The 25,820-nt window shown below is 37.5% G+C and overlaps 1 protein-coding gene across 13 annotated transcripts in view; it reads right to left on the bottom strand.

The window, feature by feature from the left end:
- Positions 1-25,814, bottom strand: part of Pphln1 (periphilin 1) — a 106,770-nt gene extending 80,956 nt beyond the window's left edge. For 2 of the 13 annotated variants that reach the window (XM_046435744.2, XM_046435751.2), the window contains exons 1-3: positions 25,727-25,764; positions 25,253-25,316; positions 1,942-2,033 (exon numbers count right to left, since the gene is read on the bottom strand). In XM_046435744.2, the coding sequence (XP_046291700.1) occupies positions 1,942-2,013 (72 nt within the window). In that variant the 5' untranslated portion in view covers positions 2,014-2,033; positions 25,253-25,316; positions 25,727-25,764. Of the gene's footprint in view, positions 1-1,941; positions 2,034-24,808; positions 25,087-25,252; positions 25,317-25,726 lie in introns of those variants that run through there. The other 11 variants (XM_046435742.2, XM_046435748.2, XM_058576307.1 and 8 more) reach the window with 8 other exon arrangements.
- Positions 25,815-25,820: the final 6 nt, after the last annotated feature.

The following is a 25,820-nucleotide window of genomic DNA, read 5'->3' as shown; positions in this document are numbered from 1 at the left end:
CATATGGTGAACTTTTAAACAACAATGATGCCTAGATTCCACCTATAGAGATGATTTAATTATCTGCAATGGGGCCTATGCATGGTATCAGAGCTCTGTAAGGGGCTGAGAATGTGGCTCAATGGGAGAGCATTGCTAGGCTCTAGGTACGGTACAAAAAAAGAGAGAGAGAAAAGAGTTCTCTAGGTAATTTTTAATGTGCAGCTAAAATTGAGAGCCTCTAATACAATCACTAAGCCAAACTCTGTCCTCAAAACTTTCTTGAACCTCAACTCCAATACTGTATACCAACCTTCTATTCCCATCAACACACTGATCCCCATCCTGAAGTTTATCATCTTGGAAACTCAATGCTCTATAATACCAACTACTATCTTTCTGCTGCTCTGTGGCCTTTAACCTTGCTAAGCCCTTCATGTCCCTCATTCATTCACTTTTTAAATCTACTGTTCTTGTTTAAGCCTTAATACCTTTACTAATTATTAGCCCACATTACAGAATATATTACCTCAATAATTCTGTGCCAGATCCTTCAGTATCATCTTACGGGTTCATTATTCATCGTGCAATACAACAACCTGCTTTCCCACTTCTTTTATTACCTGGATTACTCAGGTAATAAAAGAACACAGTCCTGCAGATGGTACCCAGTTGGTGGCATACCCACACAGAAAATTATTTTATGAAGCTCTGAAATACTGCATTTAAAATCTATAATGAAATATATGCTTGGCAGGGAGAGGAGGATTAAAAAGCAATTAAGTAAAAAAAAAAAAAAAAAAGTATCCCATTTCCCATCCCTGTGTTACTTATACAATCACCTATATCATATCCTTATCCAACCAGGTAAACCACAAAATAACTGTACCAAGTTAAAAAAAAAAAAAAACATGTTTTTTTTTAAGATTAGAAACAAGGTCTACATGTCAACCTGGAAAGAAATGACATATGGAAATAATTAAGTCTATCCATCATCCTGAAATATGATAGGCCTCTTTATTCTTTCCATCTTAAATTACTTTGTATCAATCCTAACCTGAGTTGTAATCCAGGCCAAAACAACCCTGAAGATGACACTGTCCACCTAATAGTTGTCAGATTAAATAATCTACTATAAAGAGAAAACAGCTAACATATAAACAAACCCTTTTTATGATGTTTAATGAATCTACAATATGCCCACATATCATTACCACAAGCCCAATTCCCTGGTGCTTAGAATGGGCCTATACAAAAGTTCAAATTTACAATTTCTTGACCTTTCCTAAAACCCACCTAGGCCTCCCCAGAGGACTCTGCAGAAAGAGTATGTACATTCACTTAATAAATATTGAGCTCCTATTAGGTACAGTGCTGGAAACAATAAGCAAAATAGCAAGCTCCTTGAGAAAAGGCCTAGAGCAACCGACACAAGCAAGACAGAAAACAAGAAGCAACCTACCTGTACCCCACCCGCTTCCCCAGACACTCTCACTTACTGGCCAGGGTGCCTGACCAACCACAAGAAGACACTACTGCAGGAATCCAAAAAAGGGGCATTAACAGGTTACTATTCAAAGATAAAAGCTAACCTCTTCTAAAATAAAAGCCTACTCTAAATTTCATACATTCAATTCACAAACATTTTTAAGAAAAGAGACAAAATAAAAGACAGACAATAGTAGGTACTCAAATATTTCTTGGTGAACAGATGGTTTGACACTCATAACTGAAATATTCTTCACTAATCTGATATAAACACTTTATTTTAGAAATTTAAACAAATATAACATTTTTTGACATAAATAAAATGTTTCAACTTATTTTCAAACTTTTTGAAGATATTTTTCAATCTAGACTGGTAAATTTCTGGCACCTGAAGATACTGTTAACAGGTCAAGCTTTGATGTATCAGATTAAGAAACTAGGTTCTGAATTATTCTATATGTAAGAGTAACTTACATTGGGGTGACTCCGAGGAGGTACTCGTTCTCTTGGAAGTCTTTCATAGTCATATCGTCCCTCAGACCACATTTCATCTCTTCTGTGAGCCACTAACCAAAAACAAAAACAAAAACAAAATTTGGTTTTTATGTTACTAGGAAGTAACAGAGAAAGTAGTAGCAAATTATTCCACTCCAACACAAATATTTTCCAGACATCCTAAGGGAAAAAATATATAAGTTACAAAAAGGGAAAAAGTGATTAAAGCAATGTTTCTCCTAAACAATTTTGAGATTTTCTAAAAAACAAAGACTTTCCTTTTATTTTCAAGGTTATTTAAAGGTTCAAAGAAACCAATTATATGAAGAGCCACAGACCACAAATACATCATTCTCAGCTAGCAAAAAAAAACAGGAAAATTCAGTTAAATAAATAAATTTTTTAAAAAAAGAGGCAGAGCTACGGTTGTGGCTCAGTGGTACAGTGCTTACTCGCATGTGTGGGGTACCGGGTTCAATCATCAGCACGCATACATAAAATAAAATAAAGGTATTGTGTCCATGTACAACTAAAATTTTAAAAAGTTTTTTAAAAAGGGCTGGGGATGTGGCTCAAGATGTAGCGCGCTCGCCTGGCATGAGTGCGGCCTGGGTTCGATCCTCAGCACCACATACAAAGAAAGATATTGTGTCCGCTAAAACACTAAAAATAAATAAATTAATTAATTTTAAAAAAGTTTTTTTAAAAAAATAAATAAATAAAAGAAAAGGGAGATCAGCAAAGCCACTCCTTATTTACTGATGAGTACTTTCTATAACATTAGTTTTTTGCTTTTCTACATTCTGCAGGTTTGTATCTCTTCCACAGAATGGCAGTGAAGAACCTTTAACTGGGAAAAAAGTGTTAAATGAACAATCCTGTAAAAACACACTCAACAAATCTTGACACAAACCACAATAATCTCTGACACAGACCCTCTTGAGTTTCTTTTTAATGTTGTAAATTTATTTTAATGAAGAGACACCTTCATCAAACTTGAAATTGAAGCAGAAGTTAATACCTGCATTTTTGCAGTTGGGAAAGAGAGGAAGCTTTCTCTTTTCATAAAGGTAAGAAATGTTGCCTACTTTGAGATTACGATGATGACCGATTATGCTGGACCCCAGAGGAATTTGCAGAAAGCAGGTCTATTTAAAATCTCTGGATCCCTCTGCTCTCCGCTTGTAATGCAGCCCGCCATATCACAGAACAGGCCCAGGGGTCCGCCAGTGTGGTAGACACGTCACCCCAATTGGAGGAGGGGCAGAGCAGAGCCGCCGCCCGCGTCGGCAAGGTAGGCAGACCTGCGAACGAACGGCAGTACAGGCCCAGAGGCCTGCCGGCGTGGTAGACATGTCAACCCATTTGAAGGAGGGGCAGAGCAGAGCCGCTGCCCGCCACCCGCGCCTACAAGGTAGGCAGACCTGCGACCAAACAGCAGAACAGGCCCAGCGGCCTGCCGGCGTGGTAGACACATCACCCCAGTTGGAGGAAGGGACCGGCTGCCTCCCGCAAGGTAGGCAGACCGTGCGTCCCGGAGAAGGGGCCCAACGGCCCGCAGGCCTAGTTGAAAGATCACCCCAATTGGAGGAGGGGCACAGCCACCGCCTATGCCTGCAAGGTAGGCAGACCTGCAACCTGGAGAACAGGCCCAGCGGCCCGCCAGCATGGTAGACAGATCACCCCTATTGGAGGAGGGGCCCAGCCGTTGCCTGCAAGGTAGGCAGACCACGCGACCTGGAGAAGGGGCCCAGCAGCCCACCGGTGTGATAGACAGATCACCCCAATTGGAGGAGGAGCACAGCCACCGCCCGCCCCTGCAAGGGAGACTTTGCAACTATACAAGAGCAATATAAATATATAGGGGGAAAATTCAATAACACAACAGTTTCACCAAGCAGAAAGAAACGCAAGCAGTATGAAAAGACAAGGAAAGAAAGGACCACAAGCAATGCAGGTCAACTCAACTTTAGAAGAGGTAATAGCTGCAGCAGATGGAATGTCAGATAAAGAATTCAGGATTTACATGCTTCAGATGATCTGGAGTCTCAAGGAAGACATTAGACAGCAAAATCAGACAATGAAAGATCACTTCAACAATGAATTACATAAACAAATCCAAGAAGGAAAGGATCAACTATACAGGGAGATAGAGGTTATAAAAAACAAACAAACAGAAATCCTAGAAATGCAGGAAGCAATAAACCAACTTAAAAACTCAAATGAGAATACTACCAGCAGAGTAGAACACTTAGAAGATAGAACATCAGACAATGAAGACAAAGTATTTCAACTTGAAAAAAAATATAGACAGCTCAGCGAGACTCTTAAGAAACCATGAGCAGAACATCCAAGAAATATGGGACAACATAAAGAGACCAAACTTAAGAGTCATTGGGATACAGGAAGGTATAGAGGTCCAAACCAAAGGAATGAGCCATCTATTCAATGAAATAATACGAGAAAACTTCCCAGACTTGAAGAATGAGACAGAATCCCAAATCCTAGAAGCATACAGAACGCCGAACGTGCAAAATCATAAGAGATCCACACCTAGACACATTATAATGAAAATGCCCAACATACAGAATAAGGAGAGAATTTTAAAAGCTACAAGAGAAAGGAAGCAGATTACATTTAGGGGTAAGCCAATCAGGATAACAGCTGATCTTTCAACACAGACTCTGAAAGCTAGAAGATCCTGGAACAACATAATTCAAACGCTGAAAGAAAATGGGTTCCAACCAAGAATTGTGTATCCAGCGAAATTAAGCTTCAGGATGGAAGATGAAATTAAAACCTTCCACGATAAACAAAAGCTAAAAAAATTTGCAGCTAGAAAACCATCTCTTCAAAAACATCCTCGGCAAAACATTACAGGAAGAGGAAATGGAAAGTAACAATGAAAACCAACAGTGGGAGGTAGTACAGTAAAGGGAAAAAATAATCAAAGAGGAAAAACAAACCATGTTAAGTAACATAAATAAACAAATATGGCTGGAAGAACAATCCATATCTCAATAATAACCCTACATGTTAATGGCTTAAACTCACCAATTAAGAGACACAGGCTAGTAGAGTGGATAAAAAAAAAAGATCCAACAATATGCTGCCTACAGGAGACACATTTGATAGGAAAAGACATACATAGGCTGAAGGTGAAAGGTTGGGAAAAATCATATCACTCATATGGACTTCGGAAACAAGCAGGAGTGTCCATACTCATATCAAATAAAATAGATTTCAAGCCAAAGTTAATCAAAAGGGATAAAGAGGGACACTACATACTGCTCAAGGGAACCATACACCAACAAGACATAACAATCATAAATATATATGCCCCAAACAATGGTGCAGCTATATTCATCAAACAAACTCTTCTCAAGTTCAAGAGTCTAATAGACCACCATACCATTATCATGGGAGACTTCAACACACCTCTCTCGCCACTGGACAGATCTTCCAAACAAAAGTTGAATAAGGAAACTATAGAACTCAATAACACAATTAATAACCTAGACCTAATTGACATATATAGAATATACCACCCAACATCAAGCAGTTACACTTTTTTCTCAGCAGCACATGGATCCTTCTCAAAAATAGATCATATATTATGTCACAGGGCAACTCTTAGACATTATAAAGGAGTAGAGATAATACCATGCATCTTATCTGATCATAATGGAATGAAACTAGAAATCAACGATAAAAGAAGGAAGGAAAAATCATGCATCACTTAGAGAATGAACAATAGGTTACTGAATGATCAATGGGTTATAGAAGATATCAAGGAGGAAATTAAAAAATTCTTAGAGATAAATGAAAACACAGACACAACATATTGGAATCTATGGGACACATTGAAAGCAGTTCTAAGAGGAAAATTCATTGCTTGGAGTTCATTCCTTACAAAAAGAAAAAAACAACAAACAAATGATCTCACACTTCATCTCAAAATCCTAGAAAAATAAGAGCAAAACAACAGCAAAAGAAGTAGAAAGCAAGAAATAATTAAAATCAGAGCTGAAATTAATGAAATCGAAACAAAAGAAACAATTGAAAAAATTGACAAAACTAAAAGTTGGTTCTTTGAAAAAATAAATAAGATCGACAGACCCTTAGCCATGCTAACGAAGAGAAGAAGAGAGAGAACTCAAATTACTAGCATACGGGATGAAAAAGGCAATATCACAACAGACACTTCAGAAATACAGAAGATAATCAGAAATTATTTTGAATCCTTATACTCCAATAAAATAGAAGATAGTGAAGGCATCAATAAATTTCTTAAGTCATATGATCTGCCCAGATTGAGTCAGGAGGATATAGACAACCTAAACAGACCAATATCAATTGAGGAAATAGAAGAAACCATCAAAAGACTACCAACTAAGAAAAGCCCAGGACCGGATGGGTATACAGCAGAGTTTTACAAAACCTTTAAAGAGGAACTAATACCAATACTTTTCAAGCTATTTCAGGAAATAGAAAAAGAGGGAGAACTTCCAAATTCATTGTACGAGGCCAACATCACCCTGATTCCTAAACCAGACAAAGTCACTTCAAAAAAAGAAAACTACACACCAATATCTCTCATGAAACTAGATGCAAAAATCCTCAATAAAATTCTGGCGAATCGGATACAAAAACATATCAAAAAAATTGTGCACCATGCTCAAGTAGGATTCATCCCTGGGATGCAAGGCTGGTTCAATATACGGAAATCAATAAATGTTATTCACCACATCAATAGACTTAAAATAAGAACCATATGATCATCTTGATAGATGTGGAAAAAGCATTTGACAAAGTACAGCATCCCTTTATGTTCAAAACAGGAACATACCTCAATATTGTAAAAGCAATCTATGCTAAGCCTCAGGCTAGCATCATTCTGAATGGAGAAAAATTGAAGGCATTCCCTCTAAAATCTGGAACAAGACAGGGATGCCCTCTCTCACCACTTCTGTTCAACATAGTTCTCGAAACACTGGCCAGAGCAATTAGACGAAAGAAATTAAAGGCATAAAATGCTGCACATTCTGTGGGCTCCTGCTGGCTGTGCCCTCACTGTGCTCCGGGCAGAGATCTGGGTTTGAGACGGGGGAAGGAAGCGGTCCAGTTCTGTCCTCCACACCGGACAGCCCACCGAGGAAGCCAGAGGCCACCATCTTGGAGAGCTGACATCACCATTGCCAGTTTTTGACAGACTGCAGCATGCTCATCGATAGAACAGGTGTGTGTCATTTAGACCATCTCCCATAAAGCGGGGGAAATCGCATAAAATCTCTCTCCCAGCTTTCCAGGGGCGTGATTAACAGAGTGAGCATGAATAGAGGCGTGGGGAAAGGTAAAGGCACCTGACCTCCAACTCCCCCCTCCCACCAGCGGCGAAAACAAAACCTGTCTCGCCAGAGCTCGGAGGAGGGGCTAGCGGAGGGAATCAAAACAATAGGGGCTGGTTCCCAATAGCCGCGGTAAACATCCAGGAAACTGCAGGCCCAGAGTGTAGCTTGAACTGCAGAGAGGTGTCACACTGGGGAAGGCCTGGCTGGCAGGAGAAGCAAGGTGACTAGAGACCAGGAATAAACCTAAGCTAACAGGTTTTGAGAGACACCAGGGTGGGGAGGAGGGAGCGGCCTCACACGGACTGTTTCCTACAGCTGGAGGGCAAAATCTTGGCCCGGAAGGCACAGCATCACCTACTGGAAGCGAAGAAAATAGAAGCCTAACAATGCCCTTTTTTTTTCTTTCTTTTTTTAATTTTTTAAATTTTTTAATTTTAATTTTAATTTTTTTAAATTATATTTTTAATTGTAATTTTTATTTTACTGCATTTTATTATTTTTTTATCATTTCTTTTTCTTTTCTATTCTTTTCTCTTTCTTTCCTCTCTCCCTCTCTCTTTCTTGGTTTGCTTCCTTATCTTTTCCCCATCTTTCCTCTTAAGCATGACCACCCAGATTACGTACAACTTACTAAATGCAAATAGATGAATACTACGAATCGGTCTATAGTCCGCTTAAGCCCTTAACTACCCCCAAGTACTCCTGTCTATTCTCTTGTTAATATCCGCCTGCATTTGAGCAACCCCCCAAAGAAACTAACATATACTAACCTCCATACCATCAAATCGCCCGACCTCAACATAAAATCCTAAGTTCAAACCTCGATTCTCTATATGCCATCTAAATCTGTAGGTCTTTAATGAAACTAATGAATTTACCTTAAATCACAATTAAATCCAACATCTCTAAACATTGTCTCCCAACACAAAGGAGAGATACTGGAACTATAAAAACCAAAACAAATTTAAAGGAGAAAACAGAAACACAGCAGACAAACAGAGTTGGAAAGTAACGTGAGCACCATGAAAAAACAAGGGAAAAAAGGATTACAAACAATGCAGGACAACTTAAATTCACAGGAGAACCTAGAGGCATCAGAAAAATGGACAGAGAAAGAACTCAAGGCATACCTAACTTAGATGGAATGGAATCTTAGAGAAAACTTTAGACAGCAAGTCCAAACAAAGAAAGTATACTTTGAAAATGAATTACATAAGCAAATTCAAATGTCAAAGAATGAGCTCTACCAGGAGATAGAGATTTAAAAAAAAATTCAAACAGTAATCCTAGAAATGCAGGAAACCATAAACCAAATTAAAAACTCAAACGAAAATATTACAAATAGACTAGATCAAATAGAAGTCAGAACATCAGATACTGAAGACAAAGTTTATCAACTTGAAAAGAATATAGTCAACACAGAAAGGATCCTAAGAAATCACGAGCAATCCATCTAAGAGATATGGGATGTCATAAAAAAACCAAGCTTGAGAGTCATTGAGATAGAAGAAGGTGTAGAGGTTCAAATCAAAGGAATGAACAATCCATTGAATGAAATAATCTTAGAAAATTTCCCAGATATGAAAGATGGAATGGATTGCCAAATCCTGGAAGCCTACAGGACCCCAAACATACAAAACCATAATAGACCAACTCCAAGACACATAATTATGAAGATATCCAACATACAGAACAAGGAGAGAATATTAAAAGCTACGAGATAAAGGAGGCAGATTACATTCAGAGGTAAACCAATTAGGTTAACGGCTGATTTTTCATCAAAGACGTTGAAAGCAGAAGATCCTGGAACAACGTATTTCAAACGCTGAAAAATAATGGATTCCAACCAAGAATACTGTATCCAGCAAAATTAAGCTTCAGATTTGACAATGAAATTAAAATATTTCACGAAAAACAAGAGTTAAAAGAATTCGCAGCCAGAAAACCAGCACTGCAAGGCATTTTGAGCAAAACACTACAAGAAGAGGAATGAAAAACAGCACCCAAAACTAACAGTGGGAGGTAACTCAGTAAAGGGAAGAAAAAAAAATAACCAAAAAGGAAAAACTAGCCATATTAAAATAAAGAAATAAATAAGCATAACTGGAAGTACAAACCATATATCAATAGTAACCTTAAAGGTTAATGGCTTAAATCCACCAATCAAGAGACATAGGCTAGTAACCTGGATTAAAAAAACAAATCCAACAATATGCTCCTTTAGGAGACTCATATGATAGGAAAAGACATACAAAGGGTGAAAGTGAAAGGTTGGAAAAATCATACCACTCACATGGTCCTCGGAAGCAAGCAGGAGTAGCCATACTCATATCGAATAAAATCGACTTCAAACCTAAGTTAATCAAAAGGGATAAAGAAGGACACTATATACTGTTAAAAGGAACCATCCACCAACAAGACATAACAATTATCAATATGTATGCACCAAACAATGGTGCTGCAATGTTCATTAAACAAACTCTCCTCAAATTCAAGAGTCAAGTAGACCACAACACAATAATTATGGGTGACTTCAACAAACCGCTCTCTCCATTGGACAGATCCTCCAGACAAAAGCTGAATAAAGAAACTATAGAACTCAATAACACAATCAATAACCTAGACTTAAATGACATATATAGAATATATCAACCATCATCAAGTGGATACACGTTCTCCTCAGCAACACATAAATCCTTCTCAAAGATAGACCATATATTATGCCATAGGACAACTCTTAGTAAATATAAAGGGGTGGAGATAATACCATGCATCTTATCTGATCATAACGGAATGAAATTGGAAATCAATGATAAAAGAAGGAAGGAAAAATCCTGCATCACCTGGAAAATGAACAATATGTTACTAAATGATCAATGAGTTACAGAAGACATAAAGGAGGAAATCAAAAAATTCTTAGAGATAAATGAAAATACAGATACAACATATCGGAATCTATGGGACACAATGAAAGCAGTTTTAAGAGGGAAATTCATTGCCTGGAGTTCATTCCTCAAAAAAAGAAAAAACCAACAAATAAATGAACTCACACTTCATTTCAAAACCCTAGAAGAGGAAGAGCAAAACAATAGCAAAGGTAGTAGAAGGCAAGAAATAATTAAAATCAGAGCGGAAATCAATAAAATCGAAACAAAAAAACCATTGAAAAAATTGATAAAACTAAAAGCTGGTTCTTTGAAAAAATAAATAAGATCGACAGACCCTTAGCCATGCTAACGAAGAGAAGAAGAGAGAGAACTCAAATTACTAACATACGGGATGAAAAAGGCAATATCACAACGGACACTACAGAAATACAGAAGATAATTAGGAATTATTTTGAAACCCTATATTCCAATAAAATAGAAGATAGTGAAGATATCGATAAATTTCTTAAGTCATATGATTTGCCCAGATTGAGTCAGGAAGATACACACAATTTAAACAGACCAATAACAAAGGAGGAAATAGAAGAAGCCATCAAAAGACTACCAAACAAGAAAAGCCCTGGACCGGATGGATATACAGCGGAGTTTTACAAAAACTTCAAAGAAGAATTAATACCAATACTTTTCAAGTTACTTCAAGAAATAGAAAAAGAAAGAGCTCTTCCAAATTCATTCTATGAGGCCAACATCACCCTGATCCTGAAACCAAAGACACTTCAAAGAAAGAAAACTACAGACCAATATTCTCTAATGAACTTAGATGCAAAAATCCTCAATAAAATCCTGGCAAATCGAATACAAAAGCATATCAAAAAAATTGTGCACCATGATCAAGTAGGATTCATCGTGGGATGAACGGGTAAAAAAAATGTGGCATTTATACACAATGGAGTATTACTCTGCACTAAAAAATGACAAAATCATCAGATTATGCTAAGTGAAGCTAGCCAATCCCTAAAAAATAAATGCCAAGTGTCTTCTTTGATATAATGAGAGCAACTAAGAACAGAGCAGGGAGGAAGAGCAAGAGGAAAAGATTAACATTAAACAGAGACATGAGGTGGGAGGGAAAGGGAGAGAAAAGGGAAATTGCATGGAAATGGAAGGAGACCCTCATTGTTATACAAAATTACATATAAGAGGTTGTGAGGGGAAAGGGAAAAAATAAAAAAAATAAAAAAACCACAAGGGAGAGAATTAAATTACAGCAGATGGGATAGAGAGAGAAGATGGGAGGGGAGGGGAGGGGGGATGGTAGAGGATAGGAAACGTAGCAGAATACAACAGTTACTAATATGGCATTAGGTAAAAATGTGGCTGTGTAACCGATGTGATTCTGCAATCTGTATACGGGGTAAAAATGGAAGTTCATAACCCACTTGAATCTAAAGTATGAAATATGACATGTCAAGAGCTTTGTAATGTTTTGAACAACCAATAAAAAAAAGAAGAGAAGCATAATTATAGTGGGGGTCCGTTTGGGGGGCTATATCAATGACATTTGGGTAAAGTGAACATGGTATATAACAAAGTCGAAGGATAAACACCTCCAAGAACAGATGAAAACAGAAACTGCAAAAAGGCAAAAGCCTAGGTAAACAAATAGGGTACAGGAAAACGGGTCACTTATATGAAACAGCAATACAGAATATTAGAGATTAACAAATCTTTTCTCTAACAGACCAGACAAATATTTTTAGCCTTACCCTTATATCTGAAAAGATTGCACTAGATATATAAGATCATTTTTATATTAAGAAAACTGACTTTGCTGGGAGTTGTGGCGCACACCTGTAATCCCAGCCACTCAGGAGGCTGGGGCAGGAAGATCAGGAGTTCAAAGCCAGCCTCATCAAAAGTGAGATGCTAAGAAACTCAGGGAGACTCTGTCTCTAAATAAAATATAAAATAGGGCTGGGGAATGTGGCTCATGCTTGAGTGCCCCTGTTATGGGCCAGGCTATACGGGCAATGACCAGACTCCATTGTACCCTGAGACTCCATGTTACGTAAGAAATGTTTCTCCCATGGGAACACCCCACCTCAGTACCCATCAACAGTTGCTTAGCATAGCATGTTTGGCAACACAAAATGGCAATTTTTTTTTTAATATTTATTTTTTAGTTGTAGTTGGACACAGTAGCTTTATTTTATTTATTTTTATTTTACTTATTTTTAAATAAAATCGAACCCAGGGCATAACCACGTGCTAGGCAAGCGCTCTACCGCTGAGCTACAACCCCAGCCCCACAAAACGGCAATTGTTATACAATGTAAAATTGTTATTTTGGGTTCCCAATTTTCTTGGACAATGTACCCTGACAGAAATTGATTGCCTAGACGTTAGTAACTATTCTTTAACTTGTATTCAACTAGGATCGTTTGACCCACTACCCTTTCTGCTTATGATTTTAGATCTCATGGTGTTTGTCTATGATTTTGAATCAGAGCAACAGCCACTTGTGATTAATGTGGTTTTGGAATATAAAGGTGTGCTCTAACCCTTGAAGGGGGTTGCATCCTGTCCCTTGGCTGGCCAGCTGGTGAATCTGGACCACCAGATGGTGAATAAATGTTCCATCTCCTACTTTAAGACAGACTCAGTGATTTATTGCGATTTCACCATAACACCCCTGAATTCAATCCCCGGTATCCCACCCCACTACCCAAAGAAAATTAGCTTGAAAATATCTCATGTAGGGGCTGAGATCGTGGTACAGTGGTAGAGTGCTCCCCTAGCATGTGATAGGCCAGGGGTCCGATCCTCAGCACCAAATAAAAAATTAAATAAAGATATTGTGTCCAACTAAAAAAATTTTTAAAATTAAAGAAAATATCTCATGTAGTTAAAGAAAATAAGAAGATAATGATGATGAAGAGACTGACTTCCTCTGTATTAAAATCCCTAGTTATATATTTGGCAGAAAATGGTCTCAGCTTCAAAAAGTAGTCTAAAAATCATGGTCATGATCATTAAATCACCAAAGGATGTGCTAATAAAGTCACTATGTAAAAGCTTGATGGGGAACTTTCTAATGACTTCCCCTCAAAACTGTACGGGGTATGTAAGCAAACTACAATTAAAAGAAAAAAATAGGATGTGGGGCCATCAAGAAAACTGTAAATCTGTGAAATATTCTTACCTTAAAAACAAAAATAAAAAACTAAAAACCTAAATTGAGAAGGGTGGCATGCATCTGCAGTCCCAGCTACTCAGGAGGCTCACTTGAGCTCAGCAGTTTGAGGCCAAACATTAATAAAAAAATAAAAAAGGCCGCAGGGGGGCGGTATAAATCTACATTTATAAAAAAGGCTGCAGGGGGCGGGTGGTATAAATCTAATCAAGCCTAAAGCTCTATCATGAAAGGATAAAGGAGGTGTTCTATCACAATGATTAGGCTCCCTGCTAGCCCCCAGGGCACTGTCACTCTAGGCTATCATCCCAGTAATTTTGTAGTCTAAGGAAGAAGGATTCAAGAAGAGCCTGGGCAATTCTGTAAGACTTTGTCTCAAAATAAAAAAGGCCGAGATATAGCTCAGTGGTAGAATGCCCCTGGGTTCAATCCCCAGTAGTGGGGCAACAGTTAGGCTCCTAGATGCAGCAGAGATTTTGTGAAGTGACTCACTCTACCTGACTGTGGAAGATCATATATATAGATTTCTTCTGATCAAGTTATAATTTTCTGCCTGGCAGTTTGAAAGATAACAGACTATTATTGCCATAACCTCAAATATTTTAATTACTTAAAGAATCAATCCACAATTCATGGAAGCTAAAAGAAAAAGTAGAGAAAAAAAGTACGTCTACAGCCATCCTACCCCGAACATGTCCTATTTCCTCTATCTCAGAAGCTAAACAGGGTTGGGCCTGGTGCTCTAGGCTTTAAAAAAAGAAAAAAAAAAAAAAACAGCAATTGGAATAAAGCAACAAAAAAAAATACAAAAATACAATCATGCAGGAGTTCAAAAAGAACTGTTCCGAATATAAATCATCATTTGTAGAAGAATTAAACATGAAGAAACACATCAAGAAGCTAAAATCCAGATCCCTCAACAAATTGAAGTGAAAATCTAAATAAACATCAATTCATCAGAAGAGGCATTATTGTTTAATGGGTATGAGATTTCAGTTTGGGAAGATAAAAAAGCTCTGGAGATGCTGGCAATGGTTCCATCAGTCCAAATGAAACTGAATCGCATTTTTAAACAATAGTTAAGGGCTGGGGTTATAGCTCTGTGGTAGAATGCTTGCCTAGCATGTGTAAAGCTCTAGGTTTGTTTCTCAGCACCACATATAAAATAAATCTTTAAAAACTTCATTGACAAGTAAAAATTTTTTAAATAGTTAAAATAGTAAATTTGATATATATTTTACCACAATAAAGATTTTTTTAAGAAAACCAAAAACACGAATTTGCCTGGCATCAAAATCCTAACCACATAATAAAGTTTGCTGCATTTCCTACATCTAGTTATCAATTCTGTAAGGCATCAACCTGTATAGTATTCTTAATTTCTACAAGAAACAAGTAGCATCCATCAAACAGACATCACACTAGTGCTACTACAGTATCAACTCCTACACTTAATCCTGTAACAACTTTATCTGACTCCATACCCGAGGACACCAAGAGTATGTAAGCACCTCATGAAGAGCTACAAAAATCAGTTGCAAGTTGAAGCGTTTAATAAATTCTCTTCATCTTAATAAGTTCACACTTTTAAAAGCTTTTTCTTAAAATTTCAATTTTTATACATATAGTGAATAATTTAATGAAAGGAAGCTTATTTTATCAATACAATAGTTAAACTGCTAAACTTTCTATAGATACAGTGCTAAAATATAGAAGTCACAGTATAATGCCAGTGCATGCCTGTAATCTCAGCTACTCAGAGGCTGAGAGAAGAGAATCCCATATTCAGTTCAACTTGTGCAACTAAACAAAATACTAGATCAGTGGTAGCACTCGCCTGTCACATATGAGGTCCTGAGTTCAATCCAATCCCGATCACTGGGGTGAGGGGTAGGCTATAAAATAATCTCCTGTAATCAATTATTTCATTTTTGAAAACTTCTATCTTCCGATGAGTACACTACAATACTAAATTAACAATTAACATCTTCAGAGACTCTGCAAGTATTTAGTTTTTAAACGTATTATTTACCATAACTACCTATGCTTTTACAAATGAGCAGTATTGGAATGTTTTATCTTTAATCAAATTACTATATATATAGTAATTTTATATATATATATATATATATATATATATATATATATATATATATATCTCCCCAAAATAAAGAATATAAAAATAGAATGCATAATAACTGTCAAATTAAACAGGGCTTGATTTTGGCAAGATAAATCGCATCCACTAGCACAAAAAATTTAAAATCAAACAGCTCTGGTAAGACCCCATGACAAAATATTGAACTTCTCTCATCCTTAAGAAATCTATAATTGAGTAAGGCAGGAATATAAATAAGAAAGATTCCATAAGCAATTCTGTACTGTTATTTAAACTAGAAAGACAGTTTGATTACGTACAAAAGAAAAAAACATTGGGCTGTAAGATGGACCTGAAGGTGGATCTTAAATGAAGGTAGCAGAAAACAAAACAGAGGAGGAGATGATAATGCAATTAGGGGAGAAAATTATTAGAATAATTAGGGGAGAAAAGTACTAATCATCTAGGCTACTATATAATTTACATTTAATGCACATTATTGATTCCGTACTACTAGAAACATGAGCTATATGAATCTATTTTTCACTGATTAAGCCCCTAGAAAAGTTTGCACAAAGGCCAGACAAGGGGCACGTGCTATAATCTCAGTGGCTCAGGATGCTGAGGCAGAAGGATCACAAGTTAAAAGCCAGCCTCAGCAACTTAGCAAGGCGTTAAGCAACTCAGGAGATTCTGTCTGTAAATAAAATACAAAAAAGAGCTGGGGTGTGGCTCAGTGGTTAAGTGCTCCTGGGTTCAATCCTCCCAAAAAAGAAAATTTTGCACATAATATATACTCAGAATTCAGAGTGCATTTACTAATACTAAGAAAATGATTCTTCTAAATAAATAACTCCATATTTCCACTTCCATCTCAGCTCCTTTCAAGGTAATGCTCCACACCTTCAACTCAATATGCCAAAACAGTTCTTCATACTTCTCAGAAAACTACTTCATCTCCTGTCTTCCCTATTTTGGTCAATGATACAAACCAGGAAGACAATAAGGAGAGCCTGATCTATTTAAAAGTGACACTGTAAAACATGAAAGCATTCTGCCACTTTTTCCACAAAAAGAAAGTTAAAATCTCTCTTAGCCTTTCTTTGATTCACATTTCATATGTAATGTTGTGTTATTTGTAAAGAGCCCCACCTTACCTGAAATAAGACTCTGCCTCCCACCTTACTCCACGTTAGAATGGCTCCAAAATAGGCTAGACTTCAGCTCATTTAAAGTTGTGTTCAAAAGACTGATTATTGTTGCAAAGATTACTGTGATCTCAGAGAATATAATATATAACCAAGTAAAGATTCAAGAGTATAAAAATCATTTTTCTTGGTTCATAGCTATGACACAAACTGAATATGTTTTTGCTCTGTTAATTTCATTTTGTACTTTCCTTTTAAACTTTATAATTGTTATCTTTCAGTGTTTTGTAGAGATACTTCTTATTTAAAAAATTTTAAAAAAATAAAACCTGGGTTAATCTGAAATAATAAGCCATCACCTACAGATAGTATATAATACTGACTTCCAGTACTAATGCTAACCCCAGTTAAATGAAAGGGGTAACTGTAAAATTATAGATATTGAAGTCATGACCTATTAAACTGGCTTGCTGGCTGTTTAAAACCAAAAACCTGGAGACCAAAGTCAATGAAGTATAAAAAGGCCAAGGAAAATGCAGCCAACATTTTGGCTCTTGCCCTCTAAGTTCAGCTGGACCTAAAGAACGATGGAACCCCTTTGTGCGCTCTGCAACTCTGGTGAGTCACTTATATGTGGATCAGGGAGATCAAGAGAACCCTAGAGAACAGGAAGCCAGTGCACATACTGCACTGAAGAGACTCACTGGACATGGAAATGTCCCTGATGCTTCCAAGAAATGCCACATATGGTCAGCAGGACCCTGACCCATCCTGGCAGATGGCACCACTTGGTAAAGGAACACTAAAGGAGCCAGGAGGCTTCTTTGCACATGTCCCCAAGAGTGATCCCTGAGAAATCTCAGCTGACTCTAAGAATAGATAGGAACAAAGTTAGTTTTGACCAACTTGGTCTTAAACACCTGGCAAGGGAGTATAGTTTAAACACAGTCCTACATGGACATTTACAAGGAAAACCAAAAAAAAAATTTTTTAATGTAACTTAAGATTTTACACTTGTGTCAGCCATACCAAAAGTAAGTAAAGCTGAAGGCTATAAAGGAAGGGTTCTTGATAATAACAATCATAAGAATTGCAAACTTTTCCTCAGTTAATTTGAGTCTGATTTTATAGTTCTACAAATCTTCCTAACCTCCTATATTGATGAACTTCATCTGTTTTTAACTGATATGATTATGAGTTCCTGTCCTCATTGTTTTCAGAGACTGGCTGAAATAGTAATTGTTTCTGTTCAAATTATTTACAAAAATGTAATGCTTTGCTGTCTTTATTGTTGTCTTAGCATAATCCCTGCCTTTTGCATATGCCTTGTCCAGTCACCTGCCATCTGCCACTGTGGACCTCTGGACTGCTCTGATGCTGAATGCCCTTAACTCTCCAAGCCCCATCTGAGAACAAGGACTCTGGGTTACTTTCCCCAACTTCACCCCATTTTAGCAGGAAGCAGCTTGGAGATGTCATTGCCCACTTTCCATAGAAATGGAAGCTAGAAATTGACAGTGTGGAAATGTAACAGGGGTTCACTGGATGCTTTGACTATATCCCTTTTGCTTTGAAACTTAAATATTTTTTTTCTTTTTCCCAACCTTCTTCTCCTTGATCTTCTTTTCCCTAAACTTCTCTTTCTTGATCTTCTCCATGATCTTCTTTTCCCTAATCTTTTCCCTGGCCTTCTTTTCCCTAACCTTTTCCTTCCTGATCTTTTCTCTTATCTTCCTTTCTCTAACCACCTCCTCCCTGATCTTTTCCCTGAAGTTCTCCTTGATCTTTCCTCCCCAATCTCATTTTCTCAGAATCACCTCTTTAAAAAACCCTGTTCCTGCTGATGGGTAAAAACACAGGGTTTGGGACCGATGAAACACAGGGGATTCCTGTATCAAAAAAAAAAAAAAAGATACCAACCAGTACCCCCAGGCCCAAATCAGAAACCTGAATCATACAAAACTCAAAACTTTCATATCTAAATAATCACTAAATCCAGTTATTTCTATAAGTTCAATAAAGGACAGATAGCTATACTTGTTCAAACTGCTAGCAAATTGCTTGTTCTGCATGGATGCCATTATTTCTCAATAGCACACCTTTACCTCTGCCTAGAATATTTATCTGCCTTCATCTTTCCATGTCAAGAGTCATCTCAAATATCACTTTTGTTGCATTTTCCTAAAACAGAACTGTCCTTTCTTCGTACCCCTCAAAACATCCTACTACATTAGTACTATAAAACACCATATTCTATTTAATTTGCTTCCTTTCCACCCTACCAAACTAAACACCACTACAAAGGCACACAATTGCACATTTGTGTTGTTCCCTCTCCTTAGCAAAGTATTTATTACGGGCCAAACTAATAGTTCATGTGACCACCACCTAAGAACCTATATACAAGAGTCTGTACCTTTTAATTATTCAGAAAACTTTTTGTTAGTAATGTTGTATTATGATTCCTTTCATACTTCTCAAGACACTAATATTATTTCGCTTTTGAGCAAAAAAATATCAATGATAGCCATCTAGCTCTAGCATCTAAAGCAGTCATTCTCAACCCTGACTGCACACTAGATCTAAAGAGCTTTTAAAAATAATGCTACCTAGCAGGGTACAGTGGCACATGCCTTTAATCCCAGCTACTTGGGAAGTTGAGGCCAGAAGATACAAAGTTTGATGCCAGCTTGGGCAATCTAGCAAGATCCTATCTTCAAACAAAATATAAAAAGGACTAAGGGTATACCTCCATGATACAGTACCTCAGGTTCAATTCCCAGTACCGGAAAAAAAAAAAAAAAAAAGGAAAAGTAATCCATATGGTATTGACTGCACTATCCTCAGTACTGCAAAAAGGTATAAATTAAGTACCATAAAAATTTGTATAGCTGAAGTAACACGTTAAGATGTTGGCATATTTTTAGGCAACCAACATATGAATCCATAGGAGAAGCAGACAGATACTAAGCTTGTATATATATGTATGTATGTATGTATATATATATATATATATATATATATATATATATATAAAACATTAAGAAAAAAATGTTGTTGCATTTAAATTTACCATCTAACAGAACTTCAAAATTTGAGTAAGGATTCTTTAAATTTAGAAAGATTTTTAAATTTAATTCTTAAAGCCAGGCACAGTGGCACATGCCTATAATCCCAGTTACTTGAGAGGGTAAAGCAGGAAAATCCAAAATGTGAGGCCAGCTTGGGCAATTTAGTGAGACACTGTTTCAAAAAAACAAAAGGGGGAGAGGGGTAGCTCAGTAGTAGAGTATCCCTGGGTTCAATCTCCAAAGCCACAAAAGAATAAAATTAAATTTTAAAATAATACCACCTAGGCCCTACACTCTGAAATACTGTAAGCCACCAGGTAGAGGCTACCCAGGGTCCCCTAACAATGGAAGGAAAGCCAAGGTCCCAGGGCTGCCCAAGGATATGAGGACAGCTCTGTGCAGGACCAACAAGGGCATGGCATAGAGCAGGCTCTGGATGACCTCTGTCTTTCCACATCCACCCACCTGCACAAAATGGGTCTCTCCAACTCATCTTAGGGATAGGTGGGAGGATCCTTGCATTCAGGCTGGGGGAATGGAGGACAAAGAGGCTGATCATTTAACCAGGTGGATGAATGGCAAAGAGATCCCTGAGTCCTCTTACCAAGCCCCCTTCTTCTCTGGATTCTCCTACCCTCTCTCAGCCCTCATACCATCCTATCTTTGCTGGGCCCCTTCAGAGCAGCCATTCTCTTCACTAATTTTTTTCAAATCTTAAACTCATCTCAGGCTGAGGTCAACTGATTTAAAGCAAGTAAATACATTTCTGACAGCCTAAATTGAAACATTAGGGAGATTTTAAGAATTGACTTGAATCTGAAAACTGCATAATGATATTTCTACTTTAAAATGTTTAAAATTCCAGGGAACTAAATTAAAATAAATTAAAAAATAATAATTAGTTAAGGTCTTAGGGGGAATTAGCACTGATACCAACTAATATGGTCAAAATAGAACAAAGGACCTACCAGAATTCAGTACTATTTAGTACTCAGAGGTAAAAGCAGGTATAGAGGTAGTTATCAATGTTTTAAGACAGTTAAAAATGTTTAAATAGAATCTTGAGAGGTCGCTTAAATGTGAATGAACAATAGTGAATAGTAGAATCTAAGGAAAGAAAAAGGTATTAGGGAGACATGTTTTAAAAAAAAAAAAAAAAAAAAAAAAAAACCAGAATTGACCAAAGCAGATTCACATGGCAAGGAATGGGGGGAAAAGCCTACTTAGGTATTCAGCAAGTTTTCATTTCCTCCTCTATATGCAAGAATCTGTGCAACTGAGTTTCAAAACATGTAAACACCTTACCCACACAATCTTAAAAAAAGAGATACTATCTCTCACTTTCCAAAAACTGTGGAACCTCTGAAAAGCTTAAATTCCAGGGTTCATTGAAGCCTGGAGACAGACTCTGGCATGCATGACTTTAAGGTTTAAGCTCTTTCCAACAGTATCATACTGCTTCACAAAGGAGACAGGCAAGGACAGAGAGAACAAATTCAAGGTCATTAAATAGTACCAAAGCAAAATTCTAGACACAAAGCCCACTACAGACTTCTAAGCCTAGAAATAATGTGAGGAGGGAGAGTGTCAATAGAAAAGATTAACCTGGCAATACACAAAATGGATTAGAGAAGAAGCCGGGGGCAGGGAGATCACTGATTGCTCCCATTATGAATCATATAACAAAATTTTTAAAGTATTGCATTCTTTACTTTTCAGAAGTCACTGCCTATTCAATGCTTTAATAATACTTCTTTTAGGTACACTCATACATTACTGGTGGGACTACAAATTGGTGCATCCACTCTGGAACGCAACATGGAGATTCGTCAGAAAACTTGGAATGGAAACACCATTTGACCTAGTTATTCTGTTCCTTGGCATATACCCAAAGGACTTAAAATCAGCATACTCAAGTGACAGAGCCACATCAATGTTTATAGCCACTCACTTCACTGTAGCTAAGCTATGGAACCAACCTAGGCGCCTTCAACAGATGAATGGATAAAGAAAATGTGGCTCATATACATACACATTCACACACACACAATGGAATATTACTCAGTCACAAAGAAGAATGGATAGAAAAGAATAAAGCCAGGCACAGTGGCACACGCCTATAATCCCAGCAGCTTTGGAGGCTGAGGCAGGAGGATCAAGAGTTCAAAGCCAATCTCAGCAAAAACAAGGTGCTAAGGACCCTATCTCTAAATAAAATACAAAATAGGGATAAGGATATGGCTCAGTGATTGAGTGCTCATGAGTTCAATCCCTTGTACCAAAAAAAAAAAAAAGAGAGAGAGAGAGAGAGAATGATAGTATGGCTTTTGTCAATAAATGGATGGAACTGGAGACTATCATGCTAGGTGAAATAAGCCAATTCCAAAAAACTAAAAGCCAAATGTTCTGATATGTGCATGTTAACATACAATAAGAGGAAGAGGGAGGTAATGGAAGTTTACTGAATTAGAAAAAGGGGAATGAAGGGAAGAGTTGGGGGATGGGAATAGAAAAGAGTAGAATGAATCGTTCATAACTTTCCTATGATTATTTATGAATATATAACCAGTGTAACTCCACATCATGTACAAGCACAAGAATGGGAAGTTATACCCCATGTATGTATAATATGTCAAAATACACTCTAATGTATATCTAAAAAGAACAAATAATTTAAAAATATATATTTCATTATAAACTTTAGCCAAGCATGGTGGCACATGCCTGTAATCTCAGCTATTTGGGAGTTTTAAGGCAAGAGTATCATAAATTAGAGATAGGGTCTCGCTAAATTACCCAGGCCTGTCTCAAAATTAAGTAAATAAAAAGGACTGGAGATGTAGCTTGCCTAGCATGTCCAAACCCTAAGTTGAATTCCCAGCAACAGGAAAAAATTAAAACTTTTAGTTCAGAATAGAATGGTCATTACAGAGGCTGGGGAGGAGGAATGGAGAGAGAAGGATGGGGGGAAAGGTTGACAGATGGATACTAAGTTACAGTTACACAGGAGCAAGAAGTTCTGGTGTGCCTACAGAAAACAATAGTAGACTATACATTTCAGAAAGCTAGAAGAATTCTGAAAATTTTTACCATAAAGAAATGATAATTGTTTGAGGAGATAAATGTTTAGCCCGATTTAAACATAACAACATATACATGTATCAAAACATAACATGGTACCCCCAATACAAACAATTTTTATATTTTTAATGTATAAGTTTAAAAATGCATTTAGTTTTAAAAAAAACTTTTTATTTCATTAACTTAGATTTGTGACTGTCCACTATGATAAATGAAATTACACAAGTAGACAAAAATGCCAGATGTCTGCCTAAGTATAATATTTATAAATCTAAACCTTATTTCACATCTTACTTCACACCTAGATGAAGTTAAAGGCTAACTGGTCAGCCTCCTTTCAGTATTTTACCTAAAAAAAAAAAAAAAAATTAACTATTAATATGTATTCTTAATGTGTGCTTTCGTTTTTTTTTTCTTTTTCTTCTTTTAAACTGGGGATTGAACCCAGTAGTACTCTACCACTGAACTACATTCCCAGTAAAAAACAGATCTCAGTTTCCTAGTGTGGCCTTGAACTTTTAATACTTCTGCCTCAACCTCCCAAATCACTGGGATTACAGGTGTGTGTTATCATACCCAGCAATTTATGCTATCCTTAAGAATCCAAATAGTTTCTTATTAATTAAGCCTAATAAATCAAAATTCCTGCATTTCAAATGCCTACTTCTACCATCTCCTACTCTTCCCAAAAGTATTATTCATGCCATTCTCCTGTGACACAAAACAGGATATTCTATCCTATAATTGAGTTATTTTCCAAACCAAAACACCTCCTTCATTCTATCATTCAACTTCCAACCATACCTCAAGGCCCAATTCACAATCTGCTATTCTCTACAAAATCCATTATCTAAAACTTACAGCACTTAATACAGATTCCAAACTGATGAATGATAAGTCACCTGTGACTTTATCTGGCTTGTGGTTTTTTGGTTTTTTTTTAAACCAAGATTTTATTCCATTAACAATATTATTAAAAAACTTAGAAATAGGGCCCGGGGGCGGGGGGGGGGGGGGGTTGTGGCTCGGTGGCAGAATGCTTGCCTAGAATGCATGAGGCACTGGGTTTGATCCCTGGCACCACATTAAAAATAAATAAATAAAATCAAATAAAGGTATTGTGTCCATCTACAATTAAGAAAATATTTTATAAAAATTTGAAAGTAGTGTTTTCAAAAAAAAAAAAAACACATTTTTCCCAACATTTCTTGAACAGATTAAATGTTCTGACAACACTAGGATCACATTCTTACAAGTCACAATTATCTATAAGTCACAATTAACTGAATAGCAGTTGATCCCTTCCCTCAGGTTCTTTACATATTAATTTTAAGTGCCTTGACCACTGAAACCATACCTTCAGCATCTACAATCATTCAAGAACTACCTGACTGCCTATTATATACCAGTAACTGTATTAGATATTGAAATTACAAAAATGAAAACAAGTACAGTCTCTCCTTCACAGCTTAGCTTAGCAGATAGGCAAATAGAGAAACATTTAGAATACATGTGATAAGCTCTAAAAGCTAAGCAGAGAGCATTTAAGGAAGGTAAAGAAAATTAACTCTAAGTTAGGAAACGCCCTCAAATAAAGTGACAGCAAGAATAGGAGTTATCCAGAAAGAGGTAGGTGGGGACAGGGAAACCAAATGTCCAAATAGAGAAAAGAGCCTTTCCAAAGACACTGAGGAGATAAAAAAGTATTTTGAGGTAATGAAACTAGTTCAATATGGCAAGAGTCACTGCCAACTTTCAATGTAGGTGTCAAAGAAAGGACTCAATTGAAATGATTAGCAGGAAAAACCACGTGTTAATAAAGGTCAGGAAATGAAACAACCCCAGTAAAAAGGCTGAATATGTAAATGAGCAAAAGCAGAAAAAAGGTTTGAGAGAGCACAGGATGGGTGCTGAGGGGTTAGATGCTTAAGAAAACCAAGAGCCTAAATCACGGGAAAAGAAACACAAAGCAGCAGAAGATAAGGGAATATAGCATAGAATACCAAAGGGGCTTACATCTTGGGCGGTAACCAAGGATAACTGGGATGTGAAGCATGATAGGTTTGGCTGGCCACAGTTTGCCAAGAGAATTAGTACCAGCGGTCCTTTGGTGGACGCCGAGGCATTCAGGCCTCGCAAAATTCAGCTGCGCCCTGGATGGATTGCACTTCCGTCTCTCCAGAAGACATCAGCTTCAGTCTGGATGGACTGTGCAGGCTCCAGGACAGGCTGTGGGTTCCAAGCTGCTGGCACGCAGGCTCCCAGGGAGTAGTTAGAGGCCTGATCTGTATGTGCTGGTGGGTAGAAGTTAAGTATAAACTACCTTGCATTATTTTGATTTTGTCAGTAGGAATGATGGGCCCGTTAGGACCTCTTAGAGAAAAAGCTGTTCGTGCCCATTACAGATCGGGAGGGCGTGGGGGGAGGGGCGTGGGGGAGGGGCCAAGAAGTTCAACATACCAATCAAGATTAGTCATTCTGTGAATCCAACTTTCCCCGAGTTGGCCTTGTCTCCCCGACTACACTGAAATCACCGCCACGAGGGGAAAAAAAAAAAAAGTCCTGGTTTGCAATTTTTTGTTGTTGTTATTTCCTAAAGTGCCTAAAACCGAGGTGAGTACGTAGAACACATTCAATAAAATTGCCGATTTCTTGACTGACTGATGTTGAGTCACTTAGGTCACCTAGCTCAGTACTCTTTCTGCATATTAGAATACTAAAGAGAGGCGAATATCTAACTTAGACTCGATACTTTCCTTTATTCCAAAATCCACTGCGTCTCTCCACCCTCAATCGCAAGGGCAGAACTGTTGCACGACTGAAATGCAGCAGGAGACTCCAGGTTCCTCAGCGGGAACCACCCGCCAGCTCCCCCGAGGCGTAGCTGCCAGCTCAAGCGTCCCGTCACCTCTAGCAAAAGTAAAATGCGCTCACCTACTCTGGGCCGCCGGGAGACACCTGGAACGTAGTTGTCCGCTCGCCGCCACTATCCTAAGGAAGCACTTCCGGCGCGCGCTATGACATCACT

The sequence above is a fragment of the Marmota monax genome, unplaced genomic scaffold (assembly GCF_021218885.2).
Source record: "Marmota monax isolate L192 unplaced genomic scaffold, Marmota_monax_Labrador192_F-V1.1 WCK01_AAM20220418_F8-fsc00012, whole genome shotgun sequence".
Taxonomy (NCBI): domain Eukaryota; kingdom Metazoa; phylum Chordata; class Mammalia; order Rodentia; family Sciuridae; genus Marmota; species Marmota monax.
Note: the sequence above shows the minus strand (reverse complement) of the source record. Positions and strands in the feature narration are given on the sequence as shown.